The sequence below is a fragment of the Bos mutus genome, chromosome 6, assembly GCF_027580195.1.
Source record: "Bos mutus isolate GX-2022 chromosome 6, NWIPB_WYAK_1.1, whole genome shotgun sequence".
NCBI lineage: Eukaryota > Metazoa > Chordata > Mammalia > Artiodactyla > Bovidae > Bos > Bos mutus.
In genome coordinates, this window is record NC_091622.1 from 6,349,768 (window position 1) to 6,371,900 (window position 22,133).

At 39.1% G+C, this 22,133-nt stretch overlaps 1 protein-coding gene across 3 annotated transcripts in view; it reads right to left on the reverse strand.

The window, feature by feature from the left end:
* The window catches only part of SYNPO2 (synaptopodin 2), a 219,016-nt gene that overhangs the window by 23,780 nt on the left and 173,103 nt on the right, over window positions 1-22,133 (reverse strand). For 2 of the 3 annotated variants that reach the window (XM_005898068.3, XM_005898069.3), the window contains exons 2-4: window positions 19,732-19,883; window positions 15,138-15,937; window positions 10,506-12,691 (exon numbers count right to left, since the gene is read on the reverse strand). In XM_005898068.3, coding sequence (XP_005898130.2) covers window positions 10,506-12,691; window positions 15,138-15,937; window positions 19,732-19,883 — 3,138 coding nt within the window. The remainder of the gene's footprint in view (window positions 1-10,505; window positions 12,692-15,137; window positions 15,938-19,731; window positions 19,884-22,133) is intronic. The other variant, XM_070371932.1, reaches the window with a different exon arrangement.

The following is a 22,133-nucleotide window of genomic DNA, read 5'->3' on the forward strand; positions in this document are numbered from 1 at the left end:
CACAGTAATATATGATGGCTAGAAGTGAGTATTCGAGGAATTTGGTCTAATGCATCAATGGTCATAGCAAACACCCTCTTCCAACAACACAAGAGAAGACTCTACACATGGACATTACCAGATGGTCAACACCAAAATCAGATTGATTATATTCTTTGCAGCCAAAGATGGAGAAGCTCTATTCAATAGTCAGCAAAAATAAGACCAGGAGCTGACTGTGGCTCAGATAATAAGCTCCTTATTGCCAAATTCAGGCTTAAATTGGAGAAAATGGGAGAAACCACTAGACAATTCAGGTATGACCTAAATCAAATCCCTTATACAGTGGAAGTGAGAAATAGATTTAAGGGACTAGATCTGATAGACAGAGTGCCTGATGAACTATGGGTGGAAGTTCATGACATTGTACAGGAGACAGGGATCAAGACCATCCCCAAGAAAAAGAAATGTAAAAAAAGCAAAGTGGCTATCTGCGGAGGCCTTACAAATAGCTGTGAAAAGAAGAGAAGCAAAAAGCAAAAGAGAAAAGGAAAAATATACCCATTTGACTGCAGAGTTCCAAAGAATAGCATGGAGAGATAACAAAGCCTTCCTCACTGATCAATGCAAAGAAATAGAGGAAAACAATAGAATGGGAAAGACTAGAGATCTCTTCAAGAAAATTGGAGATAACAAGGGAATATTTCATGCAAAGATGAGCTAAATAAAGGACAGAAATGGTATGGACCTAACAGAAGCAGAAGATATTAGGAAGAGGTGGCAAGAATACACAGAAGAACTAAACAAAAAAGGTCTTCATGACCCATATAATCACGATGGTGTGATCACTCACCTAGAGCCAGACATCCTGGAATGTGAAGTCAAGTGGGACTTAGAAAGCATCACTACAAACAAAGCTAGTGGATGTGATAGAATTCCAGGTGACCTATTTCAAATCCTAAATGATGATGCTGTGAAAGTGCTGCATTCAATATGTCAGCAAATTTGGAAAACTCAGCAGTAGCCACAGGACTGGAAACGGTCAGTTTTCATTCCAATCCCAAAGAAAGGCAATGCCAAAGAATGATCAAACTATTGCACAATTGTACTCATCTCACATGCTAGTAAAGTAATGCTCAAAATTCTCCAAGCCAGGCTTCCGCAATACGTGAACCATGAACTTCCAGATGTTCAAGCTGGTTTTAGAAAAGGCAGAGGAACCAGAGATCAAATTGCCAACATCTGCTGGATCATGGAAAAAGCAAGAGAGTTCCAGAAAAACATCTATTTCTGCTTTATTGACTATGCCAAAGCCTTTGACTGTGTGGATCACAATAAACTGTGGGAAATACTGAAAGAGATGGGAATACCAGACCACCTGACCTGCCTCTTGAGAAACTTGTATGCAGGTCAGGAAGCAACAGTTAGAATTGGACATGGAATAGCAAACAGACTGGTTCCAAATAGGAAAAGGAGTATGTCAAGGCTATATATTGTCACCCTGCTTATTTAACTTCTATGCAGAATACATCATGAGAAACGCTGGGCTGGAAGAAGCACAAGCTGGAATCAAGATTTCCAGGAGAAATATCAATAACCTCAGATATACAGATGACACCACCGTTATGGCAGAAAGCAAAGAAGGGCCTCTTGATGAAAGTGAAAGAGGAGAGTGAAAAAGTTGGCTTAAAGCTCAATATTTAGAAATCTAAGATCATGGCATCTGGTGCCACCACTTTATGCAAATAGATGGGGAAACAGTGGAAACAGTGCCAGACTTTATTTTTCTAGGCTCCAAAATCACTGCAGATGGTGATTGCAGCCATGAAATTAAAAGATGCTTACTCCTTGGAAGGAAAGTTATGACCAACCTAGATAGCATATTAAAAAGCAGGGACATTACTTTGTCAGCAAAGGTTCGTCTAGTCAAGGCTATGGTTTTTCCAGTAGTCATGTATGGATGTGAGAATTGGACTATAAAGAAAGCTGAGTGCTGAAGAATTGATGCTTTTGAACCACGGTGTTGGAGAAGACTCTTGAGAGTCCCTTGGACTGCAAGGAGATCCAACCAGTCCATCCCAAAGGAGATCAGTCCTGAGTGTCCATTGAAAGAACTGATGTTGAAGGTGAGACTCCAATGCTTTGGCCACCTGATGTGAAGAGCTGACTCATTTGAAAAGACCCTGATGCTGGGAAAGATTGAGGGGAGGAGGAGAAGGGGACAACAGAGGATGAGATGGTTGGATGGCATCACCAACTTAGTGGACATGAGTTTGAGTAAACTCCAGGAGTTGGTGATGGACAGGGAGGCCTGGCGTGCTGCAGTTCATGGGGTCACAAAGAGTTGGACACGATTGAGCAACTGAACTGAAATGAACCGATCAATGGTAACAAGCAAAATATTAAGCTTCCCCCAGTGTTTTTGAGTTATAAGCCAAAAGTCTGATGGAAATAAAAACCATAGTTCTCCCCTTGTACCTGTTCAAAAGTGTCTATCATTTGGGGCTACCAAAGCTTTTTCAACTTTTCTTTGATTTAGAAGGTTTTGAGTTATTCCTGAGATAGGTGTAGCTTATTGCCTCTGATGAGCAACTTCTTTTATATATATAGTGACTTTGTCTTTTTGTGATCAAGGGCAGTAATGTAGCCATGTGATTTGATTAGAGAAGGGCTCTGGAGTCTGTTGGGTCTTGATCAGCCCCATCACTTGGACAATTTCCTTATCTTTACTGTATTTTCTCATCTGTAAAATAGCATGATAATGGTACTTTCTTCATATGCTAGGCATTTTGTGATGACTGTGAAAGCTAACATTTGTTAAGTATTTAGAATGGCACCTAGCATATAGTAAGCCCTCAAAATATCACTTTATTAATGGCTCTACAATTTTAAATTAAGGCAGTGAAACTTTCCACAATTTATGAGGGTTTTTGTTTTGTTTTGTTTTGTTTTTATGATTAACTTAGAAGTTCACATCTTTTCTCCTTGAAATTTACACTAGTTCTTTAGGAGATGTTTTCAAAATGACAATTAGACATAGTTTAAAACAAAGACAAACAAACAAAAACCCAAAGCTAAAAAAACAAAGAACTACTAGAAAAATATATGGTATAAAACTGCCCTTTCTGGGAACTTTTTGACAGAAATAACCTTTTGAGAAAACTTCCACTGAGGATGTTGCAGCAAGAAAGGTTTGCTGCCTCATCCATACCCAGGGTGAATGCGTGCGAGTTCAGCCAAAAGAGACTTCATGGAACTCCAAGATTCCAGTGACGACTACATTTTTAGATATATTTGAAACACTGAAAACCTGTGACTCTGTCAGCATTATTCTGTTTAGAATTATCCTTGTTGAAATATCTCTAGTTCTTATTGGTTTAGTAGCAAGCCAAGCTGGGTGCTGATTCATCATGATAAGAAAGTTCCCTGAATTACTTTTAGTGGGAAAGGCATGAAGGGTAGCACTTCCTTTTATGTAGAGCCTTAGATTTTTTTTTTTTTTCAAATGCCATTCCTCACTATCCTCAGCCCATAAATATCACCTTTTCATCCTGAAAGAAAAGTGAAAGAATTTGGGGAATTCAAAAATACAAAATCACTGTCAAATCTATTTCCACTTATAAAACAGAGGCTTCTTTTTAGACTGTTTTTCACTTTCAACATATTATTATAGCATCTGATTTTATAAGCAATCTTATGAAAGTAATGGGGTACTTTCTAATGTCACTCAACATATGCATCCATTAAGCATACACAGAGTAGGCTGTTGGTGGATAGTTTGGTGAAGATATTATTAACAGGTCTCAGAGAGTGGGATTCGGGGTCTAATGAGACTATGGAAACCATGTCGTACTGAAGGGAGAGCCTGGGCTTGGATGTCAGCGAAGTATGTAGTTCCAACCCTAGCCCACTACTTGTAAGCTTAATGATTGCCAGACACGTTGGTTAGCCTCTCTGAGCTTCAGATACCTCACCTATGAAATGGAAGGAATAGTCCCTTCACTTTCAGGGTAATTCTGAGGAGTAAATTAAATCACAGTGTCATTGGTTAAGGGTGTAGGTCGACATGAAATCCAGGGTCCGCTAGTTAATACTGTGTGGTCTTGGGCAAGATATTCAGCCTGTTTGTGCCTCAGAATCCCATCTATAAACTGAGGATTATGGTGATACCTATTTCATAAGGACTGCTGATTATAAAAGATAATCTGTGGTGGTTACCAGAGGGGTGGAGGTGTGGGCGGGCAAAATGGGTGAAGGTGGTTAAAGGCACAAACTACCAGTTATTAAATAAATAAGTCCTGGGGATATTGTGTAGCATGGTGACTGCAATTAGCAATGAAAAAAAAGTGGAAAAGTTAGTTGCTGTCATGTCTGACTCATTGTGACCAAATGGACTGTAGCCTGCCAGGCTCTCTGTCCATAGAATTCTCCAGGCAAGAATGTGGGAGTGGGTGAGCATTCCCTTCTCCAGGGTGTCTTCCCAACCCAGGGATTGAACCTGGATCTGCCACATTGCAGGCATATTCTTTACCATCTGAGCCACCAGGGAAGCCCATAGTTAAGAATACTGTATTGTATATTTGAAAGTTGCTAAGAGAGTAGATTTTAAAAGTTCTTATCATAAGAAAAAGAAATTTGTAACTATGTGTGATAAAGGATGTTATAGCTGGGCTTAACTGTGATGATCAATTCGCAATATATACTAATATCAAATTATTATATTGTACACCTGAAACTAATATTAATAAAATGTTATATGTCAATTATATCTCCATTTTTTTAAAAAAGAGAGAATCTATGAAGGTACTTGGCACAATTCAGGGCCCGAAGTTTGTGCTCAGTTAATGTTAGGTATTATAATTTACATAAGATATTTAACACCATTTCTGGGTTTTAGTAGAAACTTAATACATCATCCCCTCACCCTATCTTTTCCTGAGATCTTATGAGATTGTGTGAATGACTGTTAAAGCTTACATCCCCACCCATGTCATCTGTACTTGCACTGTAATCTAAACTCAGGGTCTTTGTATGGTCTCGAGAACAGATCATTCCACTAACTAAAGATATCAAAGACTCTGTCTGACTTCTAAAATGTCTCCTGAAGAACAATTTAAAATACTTACTGTTTTTTTGATATTTACTTCCAAGAAGAAAATTTTTCTTAATTTATTCCTCAAATGTGCATTTCTTTTCAACTTAGAGCTAATTGTGATCTGTGTTTATATTCCATGAACAACTAATAATAGTTATCAGGAAGCTCAAGAAGTAGGGGCTATGAAGGCAGGATTCCTCCATGGTATATTGGAATGTTATTATTTTAAATATTATTATTACCATTACCAGGTAGAGGAAGAAGGGGCTTCCCTGGTAGCTTAGACTGTAAAGAATCCACCTGGAATGTGGAAAACCTGAGTTCGATCTCTGGGTTGGGAAGATCCCCTGGAGGAGGGCATGGCAACCCACTCCAGTATTCTTGCCTGAGGAACCCCTATGGACAGAGGAGCCTGGTGGGCTACAGTCCACGGGGTTGCAAAGAGCTGGACACAGTTGAGCGACTGAGCACAGCACAGAGGAAGAAGTGTTGGCTGGAAAGTAGGTCTTTGTGATTACTTTTATTAGGGGCCCTGAATGTATTTCATAAGTCATGAAGCACACAAGATTTAGATAAACAAAAGAATGAGGTATAAACAGAGGTAAACATGAGGAACTTTACATTTAGAACCAAAAAAGGAAAACTTATGAAATTCTGTATATCAATAACAACTATTTAAACTATAGGATCGTGTAGAAGTCTAACTTTTTATGCTTAAGAAATACTTTATTAGCTGGCATAGCTCTGATAAAATCAGGAATCTGAGAAATATCTGACAGGATTTGATATTTATAAATTAAATTTCTCTTCATTCAGTTGTTTCTGAGTAGTAAGGTCTATGATTTCCAAGTGCCAAATGGTAATTCAGTATAAAAATATACATACCATGGAAACGTTCTTTTTTTTTTTTAATTTAAGAAACTGGCTGTACCTGATAACATCAAGGAAAAGATAATCTGATTTGGGGGCTTTTGGCTGTTATTGGCCCGATGTCCCACAGGATGGTCTGTAATTTTTTTCCTTTTTCTTTTCTAACTCAGACTAGCCTCTTTTAGCAATTTTGCCTTGTGTTTGGGTCCTGTGGGAATTTACGAGCTTGTTTTATGGCTTTTGGCCAATCCTGGTGGGAAGTCTACAGAAGAATTCAATTCTGCTTTTTCCCAGAATACTTGTTGACAAACTCAGTGGCACCGAAGTGTTACATGAGTCTTTATGTCCCCCAGAGTCCAGTGATAAGGGCACTTGAGACCAGCAAGGGTCAGTGCTTCTGGGAATATGATGTTGGTTCTCAGAATTTACATATTTTTCTCATGAACTTTTAACAATTTTTATAACAAACTCAACAACTCTGATTGTAAGAGGGAATGAGAACACAGCCCACTGCTTCCCTCTGGAAGCATTTTAAGCATTTAGCTTTTTAGAAAACAATCACTTCTTTTTGATGACCATGACTTCAAATACCCTTCCTGCTTGGCCAGTGGTGACTCATAAAATAGCAATAGATTTCAGGAATTCACCCGGGTGCTTGCAAGTTCTTGAATTTATAACTGGATTGAATGATACACAGCAAGGGACTTTTGTTTGGAAGATTAAATTCAAACTCAGACACTAACAGCCGCGTGTCTTCTTGTGTTCTCAAGAGACTTCTGTGAAAGTGCTGCAGTCAGAGTGTATGATATGCCTGTCAGCGGAAAACGGCCTTCAAAGATTTTTCAAGCTAGTAACTAAACAAAGCAGTGGTCCTGCATAAGTTAGTCCATTCCCTTTAAACACAGATCATTCGCTCTTGATATCTCAGATGTGACTCTTGCTGCCAGGCTAGAATTCAGCTGGGTGGTAATATTCAGCAGCCCTATGAAACCCACGTTCTGAAAGGACTCAGCACTATCTAGAAGAGTTAAAGAACGCTGGCGTAGTCTCAAGAACTATTGTAACTCAGATCAATTTTCCTATAGTTCAGATGAGTTGCTTCTTGTGAAGATTAAATGAGATACATGTTATCATTAAAAATCATACTAGAAATATTTTGAAGTACAAGCTTTTACATGCTTCAAAATGACAGCCCCAATGTGTCTTATAAAACATATTCCTAAAAATGTATGCTTTATACTATCAATGAATATGCAAAATGCAGAAACAGTGTGATTTTTTTTCTGTCAAAAAAGAATGTGTTTATTATTGAAATATTAGAAATAAAACTGTAACTGTTCTAGATCAAAGTGGCAATGGTCAGATCCCCAACCTTAAGAGTTCTGTGATTCAATCTGCCCTCCTATAGGACTGAGAGGAATATGTGTACTTAAATTTACAAAGCACCTTTCTTCTTAGAATATCTGGTCTTGTGTGCTGTACTCAGTACGGTACAACATTCCAGGAAGAAAGGTTTGAGACATTATTAAGGGGACACTGGTGGAAAGAAATTTGCATAAGGTCTTGTAGGAAGTCAGTGACTGTCGTTATATTTTATTTTATATTCCAGTGCCTGTAAACCATATAATGTATATAAGGCGCCTAACATAACACAAGCACTCAGTAAATGAACGTTGCCATTGTGTCGGTGATGAAAACTTGACTTCATAGGTGTTCTGCACAGAAAGTAAGCTAACAAAGGACAAGGATAAAGGCAAGATCCTAAAAACCAAACAAAAACTGCCTCCTCATACCCTCAAACCAGTCAACTAACCAACTGAAACATCTGCTACCAAAAACAGGCAACAACACCCAGAGTTCAAAGGGTGTCCAGTGGGAAGGAAGCTGATGTCATGAGTCCTAAGTCTCCCACCTGCCACACTGACATCATTTCCAGAACTCCAACCTGAGAGGTGACACACCCAGCTTATTCTGCATCCAAGTTCCCAGGGGCTCCCTGGCTGGGGAAAAAAGACAAAGAAATCTCTTTTCCTCCCGGGAGTTGGCTTAGTCCTTCTCCCTTCCATGCCCTCATCTCTCAGGATCAAGTTAGACTCTGCTGTGGATACAATTCTGGAAGATTCCCTGCCTTTTCCATAATTTGGGACTGTATGGTTCCAGATGAGAGCTATGTTACCAGCTCCCAGTCGAAGTTGTGGATGCTTTGACTGCATACCTGCCATGCTTCTTAGAAGCTTTTTGGGAACCCCATGACAGTCCCAGCCATGTTAGTTGTGTCTTCAGTCATCAACTCCAAATAGTAGCTCTGCTCAGATGGCCATGTGTCCTACAGGAAACAGACCCCAAACACTCCTCATTCCTACATACCACAAACCACTGGACAACTGGGAATACTTGTGGGTCATTACCATTCTAGGATACTTTTGAACCAGAGGACTCAAATTGACTACCTTGTGTTCCACTGTCTTCTCCCTAATTCGTGCCGTTCTTTAAATGCTGTGTTAAGAATGCAAAGTTATAAAAATGATCTCCTTTCCTGCTTCACTTTAAGATGCCTTTTTTGGTTGTTCTATTAGAAAAGAATGCAAAATGCAAAGCATTCAACAGACTTCCTTTGCAGGGAACAAGTAACAAACAATAGTATTATATAATGGATAGACTGCTTTTTCCTTTATCCTGTATGAATCTTCCTAATTGATTTCCCAAAAAGGCAAAAAAAGAGACCAAGCTACATCCTGTGGTTCTGACCTCTAGGTAAATTGCCATCAAAGCCAATAGAAGATTTTCCAGAGAAAAAGAATAAGGCCCATTGTTCTGTAACTAACTTAATTCTCCTCTGTGTTATATCATAGAAATACCTATGGCTTGCAGTTTTGCAATGTACAGAGAAGTGGAAATGTTCACAAAAAAGAAACTTAGATATTTGGAGAGTGATATAAGTGAAATATCAGAAAAAATGACTTAGAACAGTTCATACAGGGATTTTTTTTAAAATACATTGAACAGATAAAGAAGATAGTAATACTTTAATAGGATAGTGAAAATATAGCAGATTGACAGTGACAGCAGAAAAAGAACAGGAATACAGATATTTTCAGAGGATTAACATGGTACCATGTACCCTCACACCAGGCAAGCTTTTATGAGAAGTCTCTAGACATATCTCTTCTATTGAGAAGATGGTTTTCCTTGGAGTTGTCAAAAATGCTTTGTGGTTCTCTACATTAATTCATGTTGAATAGTTTCCATGATTGGTCAGACTTGGACTTAAAATAGATATGAGAAAGGTCTTCAGGTTTACTGTCAGTAACATTATTGACTTCAGAGCCAGCTGGATGATGACATGGTGTGTGACCAATCCAAATTTACAAGGTAACCTTGCTTTAATCCTCCTGGTCCATCAAATATAAATAATAAAATGAAGGTGCAAGAATAGAATTGCAAGGAACAGTGGGAGAAGCAGTGGTCAGAAAGAAAAAATAAACAGAAGAAAAAAATCCGTGAGGTCACTCAGAAATGATGCTAATAACTGTGTGTTCTCACCCTACGGCCTCCACATACATGGGGTTCCTTGTGCTTCACAGTCAGCCCCCAGAGTCAGTAACCCTTCAGTAACCCAGAGTCAGTAATCTCCCAATCACATGATTTCCAAAAGGAAAACAATGGTCACACATGTGCCTTTATCTGAAGCCTACTCACCTTTTTTTCGTTCCTCCTTTATAATGTACTCTACCGCTTGCCTCAGCTGAGGAAAACAAACTTATGCTTTCATGGGCAATTGGAGATGTACTCACTGAGTTTCTTAAGTAATTGGGAGGGAGGATGGGAATCAACCTCTAAGAATAATTATCCCTCTTGCCCATCCAGTTCACTTTAAAGAAGTCTTTGAAATAAGCTAATATATATATAACATCTGGCAAGGAGCCTGGTAGATAACAAGTACTCTGTAATTATTAATCCCCTCTTTCTTATCCACCTTACTAAACTATGTACATTCCAACAATCCCCAAGTTCTCTGTGACATCAAACAGGTGGCTGAGGTTGACAGACCAGAGCTGATCCCTGTCCTCAATAAATTTCTTATCCCTTAATACTAGTAATAGAGATAAAGCACTACTTAGAAAGGAAACGTCAGTCAATACATGTTATATTTTCACTACAATCGAACCTTTTCACTGTAGGAACACAGCTGTTCTGTCACATAAAGACTGTGTCCTAATGTTGATAACACTGATCACTGTCTTGTGGCTAAATGCATAAACCCTAAGTATCCTGCTTACTTAATACAATGGCCCATGTTTATTTGGGGGTGCTCCCAGATTTTTTTTAAGTGTGCAACGAAGATAAATATGTTTTAAGTCAATCTGAGTTAGATTTCTGACTCATTAAAAATATTCTGCTTGGACCCAGATTGGGAGGTGACATCTGAAATTAAGTAAGTTGAGGACTTGCTAGGCATTCTCTGGGACTCAAGTTAACACCGCAAACAATTCGTTTCAAGCAAAGTGGACACTCAGCTTCGACTAAAAGATTACTCTTCCACCACAGATGGTTTCCACACCTGAACTGTGACACCGCTCTTCTTTGCTGAGAACTTTGGCCTTGGTGCCACAAAGTAAGATGTTGAGGCTGATTCCTGCTTTGGAGAGGTGGGGATGGCCACGGGCACTGGGGAAGCGCTGACTGGTGAGGTGACCTCAGCAAAGAAGGAGGGCGGAGAGGTATAGGCTGGCACAGAGTACACAGAGGAGGCCTGAACATTAGTGGGCGAGCCAGCGTTCACTGGCCGAGGAGGAAGAGCTTGCTTCGCAGCTGGCACTGAACTGGCCTTGACCGATGGCTTTGCGGGGAGGCCGTCCTTCGCATCCGGAGGTTGGAAAGTAAACAAGGACGCATTAAGCTGATAGGGTTGGTGCTTCATGACATCCAAAGCATTGAGGGGTTTCTTGCCCTTTTTCTTGCCTGTCTTGGAGGCCTGTAGGCCTGATGGCTGAGACTTGACAGCAGCCGGTGGGTAGGAGGGGGAGTGGATAGGATTGTAGGCCACAGGCGGAGGCGCTCGGACATTGGAGGAGTACTTCCAACCGGCCGGGAGAGACGGGGTGGGAGAATGAGCCCGGGCAGCGTGGGCCTGCACGGTGTCCGAATCTACCACGTACTTCTCCATCCTTGACTGCCTCTTAGCAAAGAGCTGGGCTCCTTTCCCACTCATTCCTGGAAGCTCATTGGATGGTCCCACCGCACCAGCATGAGCAGTGTTCACTGTCGGTGTGGGAGCTGCTGGCTTGGGAGTATAGTTCCGGCTGGCTACCGCTGCCTGTGGGCCTTTGAAAGGACCAGCCAGGTTGAGAGCACTTGCAGGCCGGGCGGGAGCATAAGAAGGCTGCGCGATTTTGATGGAGGAGACCACGGTGCCATGTGACGGGTTGGATGTGGGGAAGGCAGGAGGTTGCGCTGGAGCCACTCCTGGCGACCAGACTGGAGAAACCGGAGTGACTGGTTGGGAGGATGAGGACTTGACAGCAGGCTTTGGAGCGACAGGAGGCGGGGTCTTCTGTTTTGCAGAGGAGCCTTGCATGAAATTACAAGCCTCTGCTCCTAAACTGAGGTAGTCTTCTTCAGGTCCGGAATCTGCTCCCGCTCCAGGGCCCTTTTTGCCCTCAGAATTTTGAAGAAGTGACAAGAGTTCAGGATTGGGGCTGACTTTGGGCTCTTTAAAAGTGAACATGGGTTTTGTCGTGCTTCTCCTTTTGGCCTCTTGCAATATCCCCGTTCTTTTTGCTGGCACCGCAATCCTTTCATCCCTGGAAGCTATTCGTTCAGATGAATCGTAAAAGGCCGGCTGGGACCATGGGGCAGGCTGGGGCCACGGAGGGGGCGGTGCTGGGCCAGCTGTTGGACTCGACACTGCTCTGGAGAAGGTTTCAGGTGGGGGTGTGACTGCAGAGTAAGGTGGAGGCGCAGGAAAGTCAGCGATAGGACTTGTCACGTTTCGGCTTGGAGAGAAGGGGGTTGCCGGCTGGTTCCCAGACCCCGGGAAGGGCTTGGCTGTTCTATTCACAGGGATCATCCTCTGAGCTTCTGCTGTCTCAGACACCCCAGTGAAGCCATTCTGTTGGGGCACATGGCCAAGACCATGGCTCACCTCAATGTAGCTTTTGCTCACAGAGCTCTGCACTCTCACTGACTCCTCTTCCTTCCTTTGGTAAGACGTCACGGTTCTCAGGCCATCTGTCTGGGCAGCATCTGGTTCTCTGCTTGACACTCCAACCGCTCTCTCCTCCTCTTTCTGGGCTGTGATCTGATCCATTCTCTCCCTCCTCTTGGCAAACATGAGGGCCCCCTTGCCTGTGGTGTCTGGCAACATCTCCATCTTGTCCCCTCTGCTCAGTTTCTTTTCAATGTCCACTAGACCAGAATCCCAGTCAAAGTTTGCAACTTGTGTGTTGTCCTCAGTGTCAGACAACAGCTCTTCATCCACCTCCGATTCGCTTGCACCCAGAAATGCTACTTCACATGGATCCTCTTTGTCGCCCTCTTCCTCCTCCTCCTCTGCCTCTCGCTCAAGTTCCCCAGTCCCGTAGCTGACTAGTGTGTATTTCCTGGCCCTCCGACGACGCTTCTTAAACATCAACACCCCCTTGGAGTTGGGGTTGGGGGCATCTGTCAGAAGGAGGGCAATGCTTTTGCATTTAGATTTTGCTTCTTTCACCTGCTTTTCTGATAAGCTTTCACTCCTCCTGAGCCCTAGGGAAAATACAAAGATTACATTGAGTTGATAAGTTCAAGGAAGACTGCATAGCAACCCAGAAATCAACTCTCCTGGGGGAAAATAAATACAGAAAAAACATGTTTACAATTGGGTACTAAATTGTGATGCAGTCCAACTCATTTCTCTTTCTTCTTTCAAAATGTTTACTTCTATATTGATATATATGATGATATAGATATAACTTGCATATATATCACTTCATTTTTTTCTACAAATACATTTTTAGATTGATTAGAATATGTCTCATAATTTGTTTCTGTATAGCTCCTTAAACTTTAACAATAAACACTGGAAAATAAATGTCGGTTAATTGGATGTAATTAAAATTACAATGGAAATAATTTAAGGACATAATATTTTCCAAAAACAACTTAGGACATACCTTGCATTTTCACATTTTAAAAATAAAATGTTGATATAAAACATTTCCAAGCATTTTAGAAAGGAAGGAGGGAGAAATAAGAAAATATTGTTTACTTAAATCTTTTCATGTAATGAGTTTAAATATTTAGGTTTTCTTTTTTCTTTTAGTTTCCCATTCCCCCAAAGTCTTTGCATTCACAGCTACTAAATCAAAATAAATTTTAAAATGTAATGAATAATAATTGAAGGTACTGAATCAATGACTAACAATAATTCAGAGTATAAAGTTATTGTGACTATATTTAAGAAACTTTAGCTACAAAGTGGTCTAGATAAAGTTGTTCATAAATGCATTGCTCTCTTGGAAATACTACTTTAGTTGCAGCAAGAATAAGTGTAAATCTTGGGGAAATTTTAAATTATATTACTAGTAACATTTACAGCTGTGGGTAGACAGAAATTAAGTCATGTAAAATGAGAACCGGACAGTTTTAGAATAACAAAAAATTATATTTTATTTTTAAATTATTATTGTTATAAAAATAAATTTGTGGCAAGTTAACTTATAGCACTGTCAACGATAAAAATAAGCATAATTCACAAATAATTTTTGAATTCCTCAAAAGAGTTAAATAAAAATTTCAGACATTAAAAAAATTTTTTTTGATTGAAAATTACCTCTGTTTGTGACTGGGGAAAAAAATCACACTTAATGGTTAATTTTTTAAAAAATAAAATAGAATCAAAATAGTTTTATAACAAAATTACAGATATTCACTGGTAATCAAATTTTACTTAGAGAAATTTTACTTAGAGAAATTCACTGGTAATCAAATTTTACTTAAAGAAATCAAATTTTACTTAGAGTAAAAAGCATGGTCATTCCTAAATGTAATTCCTTTTTTGACTAGTGTTATACAACTTACTATTAAATTGACAGTCACAGTTGCACAGTTGTTGCTCACTTCACTGCCAACATGTAAAGTATGTGAGTGCTGCCTTAATACACTTGTTTAATATGCTATAAATGTGAAGATGCATACAGATGCTTAAAGTATAAGGAATGATTAACAGCACTTGTCAATTCAGCTACACATGGTTATGCTAAAAATATGCTTTAAAAGGAATAACAGTAGTTAGGAGAATTAATATACTACTTTGAATAACCAAGATCATTACTGTTGTGTATCACGCATACATTCAAGTGTCTTTGACAGTCAACCTTTACCTCCTCAAATGCCTAAATGAAATTCCAAATTTGTTTTTAAGAAGTTCATGAAAGAAAATTACAGAAATCATAAAACCCAACTGCCATTTCTATCTTCATTTGTCTTTCTGTGATCACTCTCCTGGGTAAAACAAAACACCATAAAAGGCCTTGATTTTAAAATATATCTTGAGTTGGGAGACATTTAAATGACTTCACATGGCCTTGGGGATTGACTTCTGTGTCTAGAAGGTAGATGAGATGCTTTGCAGTCTAGTGAAGACTTAACAAAACGGAGAGGATCATGTAACTGCTCAGTATTCCACATGTCCTTGTCCATCAAACTCACTTCTGCAAGCATCATCATGCTGCACAATGATTTTTTTTCAAAACGAGGATCTGCTTTTAATATCAGTGGTTGAGCCTGTATTTTAAATACACCTCTCCGCAGCAAACTCAACAGTTTTTGACATTTAAACTCAGCGTCCACATGACTGCAAAGACTCTCAAATGCTATTTTAACATAGAATATGAGACAAATAAAAAAAGGCACATTAACTTTAGTATTTTCTTTAACAGTCCCCGTGTCTTTGGGAAGAAAAGAAAGTGCATTAAAAACATTCAAATCTACTACAAAGTTAAAACTTATTACTTCCAGTTCAGAAATTGGTGTTTTCTACAATTTCATGTTTGTTATTTTGTGCATTAGTTAAAAAAAAAAAAAAAGCCAATGAAAGACATAAGAAAAACCTTAAAAAGAAAAAATCCAGGCAGGCGAACCAGCAGCAAAATACCCTAAGCTCCCAAGCCCCTTCCAGCTGCCCAGCAGTGGCTCCCAGGGCAGGACTTACGTGCGTGGCGCGCTCTGTGCTTGTGAGGTCTGCTGTGATCCCTTTCTGAGCGTGGATCTTCTCCCTGCTCTGCGCCTTCTGATGAGACTGCAAAGGATACCAGAGAAGGAGGTGCTTCTGACTGCCCTCCTTCCACTGGAGAATCCACACACCCCTTTGCTGCCTGAAGCCTGCACCCTTCCGTCTTCTGCCTGTCAGAGCAGTCGAAGATCACTTCCACGCGGGGCAGCCCCGTGTCTGCAGCTTCATTTCCCTGGATCACTCTCAGCTCCTGGCCACTGGAGATCTGGATTGTCTTGCTGGACCTCAGAGGAGGGTCCTCTTTCTCACTAGTGGGGGCAGAATTTATGTGGACAATCCCGTCGTGTAGTAAATTAGGCTCTGGGTCAGGAGACATAGATTTTTCTGCTCCCAGGAGAGTCACTACAGCAGCACTCTTGCCCTTGTGTCTCTCTTGTGACAGGGACAGTTGCAGCTCAACCACAGTGCCTGGCCGCCCTGCTTCTGCCTTCTCACTTAAGATAATCTCCTCTGGTAAGCGTCCACTTTCAGAGTCAGACGTGTGAGGGGCCAGGCCTGTTTCTTCTTTTATGCTCCCAGAAAAACCAGCACCACTCGCTTGCTCCTCAGCTAGGGGAGCTCCACTCTTGATAGGGACAATGTAGAACTCTCTGTATTGGCTCTTTGTGGCTGGTCGAATCTGTAGGGTGGTACTTTCCACGTACCCTTCATGGGTGACATTCTCCTGGTTTTTGTTTTCAGTTTCAGAGATCGAAGTTTCACTTATTCCACTGGAAGGTCTGCACACAGGAAAATTAGTCCAGACAGTTAAATCAGAGTGTATTACACCTGCCAAAGAACTTCCTGACACTTGTATGATGTCTAATACACAATACAGTAAAAATATTTCCTCCTAAATGTCAACTGCAACATATTTGAACACAGAACTTGGCAACATGTTTATATTATTATTTAAAGATCTTCCAAATAAACTTGTCTGTAAAGCAAAGCAAAAATGCTCACAAAAGTTTATAAAACCAGAATCCATCCTAAATTCACTTTTTTTTCTTTTTTTTTAAGTATAGGTTATAGCTATATGGATGCCCTTCACCTATAATTATTGGAGTGTTTTCAAATAATCATGCTTGTTATAATATGACAAAGCATTGCAACGTCTCATTGACTGAGTTAGGTCTGCACATTATAAAGTTTTATAAACATATTCAGCAGCTTCAGAGCAATATTAGTATACAGATAACTCAAGTAATCCTTTTAGAGGCTGTGCTTTCTTGAAAGGAATGAAATAGAAGCTGTTTTTTAAGCTCCAATGAGCATGTGTTTTGTAATAAGTGGACCCCAGCCCAGTACTCTTGTGCAAAGAGAAATCCTTTCCATGCTGCAATGAATCATTGAGTCATGGAGTATTTATAATCTGAAATGTCTCCCCTTCTCTATTTGAACTTGTCACTTGGAGCATTTTCCTTATAGGATCTCTGAAGTCAAACTGTTCCTTAATCGCTCAGGTAAGGAGCCCTCAGCTGTTCACCACAGTCTTTTTATTTTGACCTTAGCCGTTCCCAGCTGGTTTTGCAAATTTGTGTTTGCAAGAAGCAAAGTCAGTTAAGGGTTAAATGACTTCTTGCATGAAACTCTAATTTAAACTCTAACTGCTTTTAGAAGAGAAGCATCATTCACAGAACAGCTGTAGGAGATGCTTTCATTTCTTACATTTGTAAATTTTTTAAAGAAGCAGTAGCATCTATCTCAGTCCCATTCTTTTTCCCTCAAAAGTACCCCAACTAATAATGCAGGATCATCTATTGAAGGGAGTGGGCCCATACTTCTATTCTATTCAAAGGAATTCACCTTAGAATTTGTGTAGTAATAAAATTCAAGACCAATATTCAAAATAATTACTCTTGACTTTGCTTTTCACTGAATTTAGCAAAACAAAAATAAACAAAGCACAAGCTAACAATCAAATGAAATGCAACTTTCTCTGTGCAAATAATCTGTAGAGCTTCCTGGTAATAGCAAAAAAAACCCAAAAACCAACAACCCATTATAATATAGTATTTTTAAAACATGATGAAAGCAAATTAAATATTTCATATATAGGAAGTGATGAATACACTCTATGCAACTGAAATTTGAGAGTTTCAAAAGGGAAGAGTTTTAATTTAGGAAGGTCTTGAGATGGAAGTAGATTAAATCACTTTGAATTATATTAGCAATAAATTATGAAGCTGAGAAGAGAGTAGTGTGAATTCATTCCAGCCTTACAGACTGTAATACAGGCAAATGGCTCAGATAAATATTAACATTTATTGGTAGCCAAAATAAAATGGACAGATATACATGAATAAAAGTCATAAAAGAACTAGAGGTTAAATAAAGCTTTATACCTTAAAATGCTCATTTCCATTCAGTGCACATAGGTACTTAATTCCAAAATTTATGTGTGTGTGTGTGTGTATAACATTTAAATAAAATTTACAATAATAGAGACAATGTTGATAGTCTGACCCAGCTATCTCTGGGTAATAGCCCAGGAAAAGTAAATCACTTATCCTCTAGGGACAGATGACAGTTACATGAGCAAGAGAAATATTTAATTCCAGGAAACAATGTTCAGATATCCAGATTTGTAGGGGTGGTGGTGATGATGATGATAATTACTTTTGGGATGATTTTAATTTGAGATTTCATTTAAAATCTCTGCAATTATTTATTTATTTTGTAAAAATAAAAATATTTAAGATAAAATAATAATAATCAAGATTCCAGTTATTAAAAGTAGCAGAGAACTAGTCCATTTACTTTTAAAAGTAAATCTGTACCCAAGACTCAGCTTTAAACCACCAAGGACTTTCCCAATGACAGTCATCAAAACAAGAACTCGTAGGGGATGTTCTAGTCTACAAGTGTGTTCTGAAGAGACTGGCCTCATTAAGTCAGCAAAGACACTAAAGGGGAATAAATTAGAAAAGGTTTTTCTCCTATTTTGGATGTGATTAAACCTTTACAAAGACGGAACTTCAAATACCCCAGAGATTTAAATGTAATAATGGCCAACACTGTGACTACACTTGGCAAGGTTTCTATTAGATCCCTTGAAAAAGCAAATGGCAGCGTTATAAATAAGTAGGATCTCAGTCACTTACACACTGGACTTGAGGGTAAACGTTTAGATGGGAGGTTGTAAGAGAATTGTGAGATTTCTTTATTGTCACAAAAGTTTGGCCAAAGTAAGTTTGTGTTTGTATAGAAATGGAATCATATTGAATGATTACCAGAGGGGTAACGCTGTATGTGGCTTCCTAGATGACTCAGTGGTAAAGAAAGTGAAAGTGTTAGTCTCTCTGTGTGTCAACTCTGTGTGACCCTATGGACTGTAGCCCGCCAGGCTCCTCTGTCCTTGGAATTTCCCAGGTAAGAATTTCCCAGGTACAGTAGGCTGACATTCCCTTCTCCAGGGGATCTTTCTGACCTGGGGATAGAACCCAGATCTCCTGCATTGCAGGTGAATTATTTACCATCTGAGCCACCAGGGAAGCCCCTCAGTGGTAAAGAATACGCCTGCAATGTGGGAGACATGAGTTTTATCCCTGGGTCAGGAAGATCCCCTGGAGAAGGAAATGGCAACCCAGTTCAGGATTCTTGCCTGGAAAATCCCATGGACAGAGGAGCCTGACTCTATAAGGTCACAAGAGTCAGACATGACTTAGCAACCACCACCAACAATGCTGTTATGTAGTCTTTCTGCAGAGTTAAGGCAAAACTCCTAGAAGGTTTTGAAGTTCTGTGTGAAAAGTCCTCTCTTGTCTTTCTGAAGGCCTTATCTAGAAAGCCAGAGATTTCCTTTGTGGATTCATTGTATTGCCACGGTCAGGGCCTCACAAGGTTAATATGGACTAAACTGTGATTGGTACATGGTGAAAATGTTGATGCTGTAGTTTCTTTGTGATGACCCTCATTGTTTTGTTTTTATGTTTAAGGTTGACTTCTGCATGTTTAAGCAATTAGATGAGGAGGGTAGCATTTGGAGAGATCAAATTGACAAGCTATTTGCATTGAGAGTGCAAAAACTTTAACCATTAGCTTTTGCCCATATCTAAATATTGTTGTTGTTTTTTTGAAATAGAAATCAGGCTGCTTTTAAGGGTTTCTTGATTCTTTTCCTCCTCTTAGGCATCCTCTTTCTAGTCAAACAAATATTACACAGTGTACCATTTTAACATGTAAACATTTTAAATTAATCTATAAATCTAGGAATTATAATTTAGTGATCATAATTAATCTTGACCTAGAAGTATTATATTATGCCAATATACTGAGCTTCCTAAGGAAGTAGTCTAAAATACCTAAGATTTTAAACAAAGTTCTTGAAACAAACTTTTCAAGTTAATTCTCAATTAACCAGAAAATTCAGCTGATTAGAATTACCATTTTCCAAACACTATGGTTTTTCTGTTTACACTGACATAGACAGCACCCTCATTTCCCCATAGAGAACAGTTTATATGACCATAGGAGCTGTAATTGTTGCCATGTAGCTTCAGGAGAAAATAAATATTCCAACAAATCTTTTTACCTTTTGACGAGCATTTGGAGAGAGTCTGTTATGCTCTCCATGAGCTTGATGACTTCTGGGTAAGTGAGGTCTGCACAAGGGTTGCCATTGATAGAAACCACTTCATCCCCCTCACAGAGCCCAGACCCGGATGCTTTGCTCTGGCTTCTGATCTGAGTGGAGTAAAAAAGAATGCAATAATTAGAATTATATAACTTGTTAAAAAAACGCCACTGTCTTGGAGAAAATTTTACTTAGGAGTAGTAAATAGATCTGCAAACTAAAATCAGCCCTTAGTGTTAATTCACCTGTTAACCTATAAGACAATCTTAAACACTTCTCACCCTTTTTACAATTTATTGGATACCATACTGTCAAACATTCAATTCATAGCTTTCTAGGTAAATAGACAAAAAAGAAAGTAAATCTATGGTGAAGGAATGAGAATAATGAAATAAAGAATAATGAAGAATGGCGAAGACAGATGTTTAACTTAGTTATACATTAAAAACAAATATTTCATACTGTGAAGCTTGATCTAATCAGAACATGGCTTCTCTCATTAAAATAAATTTTAAGAGCCTTCTCATTGACAGTGTGGGTGGAACACCAACTATAAGAAGGAGATGTATTGCAGGACAATGAGTTTAAGGAGAGAGCTATACAGCTCAATAAACTGATGAAAGCCCTTCCAGTAAAATGGGGGAAATTAGGCAGCAGGATGTTAAGAATTATGTCAAAGGGAAAAATCCTTCATTGAAATCAGTTATTCAAGACTTGATAATAAGCAAACTTTAGCAAAAAAGGAAGAAAAAAAAGATTATTCTGCAAAAAATAAAAACAGCCCTTCTTAAGGACTGCATCATATTCTAGCACAGATTCAGTGGAACAAGAACTGACTAAAAACCTAGAAGAGAACTTTCAGATGCTGGAAGAAGAGAAATTCAGAGCAGTAGAATAGCAGTAGAGAGCTCCCACCAGTCCTAAGTGAGGAATAGCATTCAGTTCTTCCTGAAGGTTAACATTCTGTGTAGTTATGATTATGGTAAAATGTTGTGCTAGTCATTCTCCCTTAGCCCATTCTCTACCCTCTCTGGCTCTGCTTTCTGGCCTCTAGAGACTGCAGTGGCCAAGTTCCCTTGCATGCTGACTCCTGGTTGGCTTTGGTCAACAGGAAGCTCCAACAAGAGATAAAGAGCAAGGGAAATGAGAGGGCAGGGAAATGCTGTCCCTGCTGGACCTGCTGGGCCACGGTTTGGCAATGGCTTTGCTCCTCGATGTAGACAGTCAGAGCTCCTGTCTGTCTGTCGCTCTACCATGCCTTAACTCTTGTGTTCCAATAACACACACCACCTCCTTGCATCTTCAGACCCAAGGGTAATAATAGCTTCCTGCTCTTCACCTCTGGGTGCTTCATTTCCATTCATTGGTTTCCACGAGCCTGTACTATATTATCTTTAATTACTCCTTTGAATATGCCACCTATTTTCTGCTGGGACCCTAAATGATGCTAATATGTTTAGATTTCATTTTACAATATGAATTTAATGGTTTTTAAAGAATCATGTATCATGATCACACAATCTCAAAGTTAAGAATACTTTAAGATCATCTTCTATATATTTTCCACCAAAGGGATCCCTATTTGACTATCAAACTCAAGATTATGAGTCCAAAGAGCTCAGAACCAGGTGAGCAGCATTTCTTAGAGTGTTTTCATAGCCAGGCTCACTTTTGATTGGGCACGAAATGTATTTCAGTTTATCTCTAACAGTTGCCCACTAATTCTTGCTAAGGTCTTAAATGATAATTAATTTGCTGACTGATATAGCTCTAAAGTTTATATCTCCATGTGCATTTACATTTTACATGATACTCCTGGAGGCAGAAGCATATCTTTAAGTGCCAGAACAATGATGCTAATGAAATCTGAAGTGTTTCAGTTAGTTTTCTTCTGGGAGGGTCTATTCTTTTATTGTCATAAATTATAAGAAGGCCTTCCCCTTTTCTGAAAAAAATCAATCTCATTCCTTCTTTTTTGAAAGCACACAACAATTTATTGCAAAATTAAATGAATTCAATATTTCCAAGGCTTTAAGGATGCAGCCAAAACAATGAGAAAAAGAATAGTTACCCAGTTTTGAAAAATATCTGTTTATTGACTGCCAGTTATATTCATTTTGCTGTCTTGTGTGAAATTATTATAATGGAGAATCATGAAAGAATTGTTAATAAGTCAAGGATAAAACAATACTCAACAATGAACATATAAGTTAGGGATATTTCATTCATTTAAATTTAATTTTTTAAAGATAATAAAATAGATTAAAAATAGATAACAAAAAAGATAATAAAACATGTTTCTGAAGCATAAAATCATTCATTCAGTGCAGTCAGATGTACTAATATATGAACAGAAAATT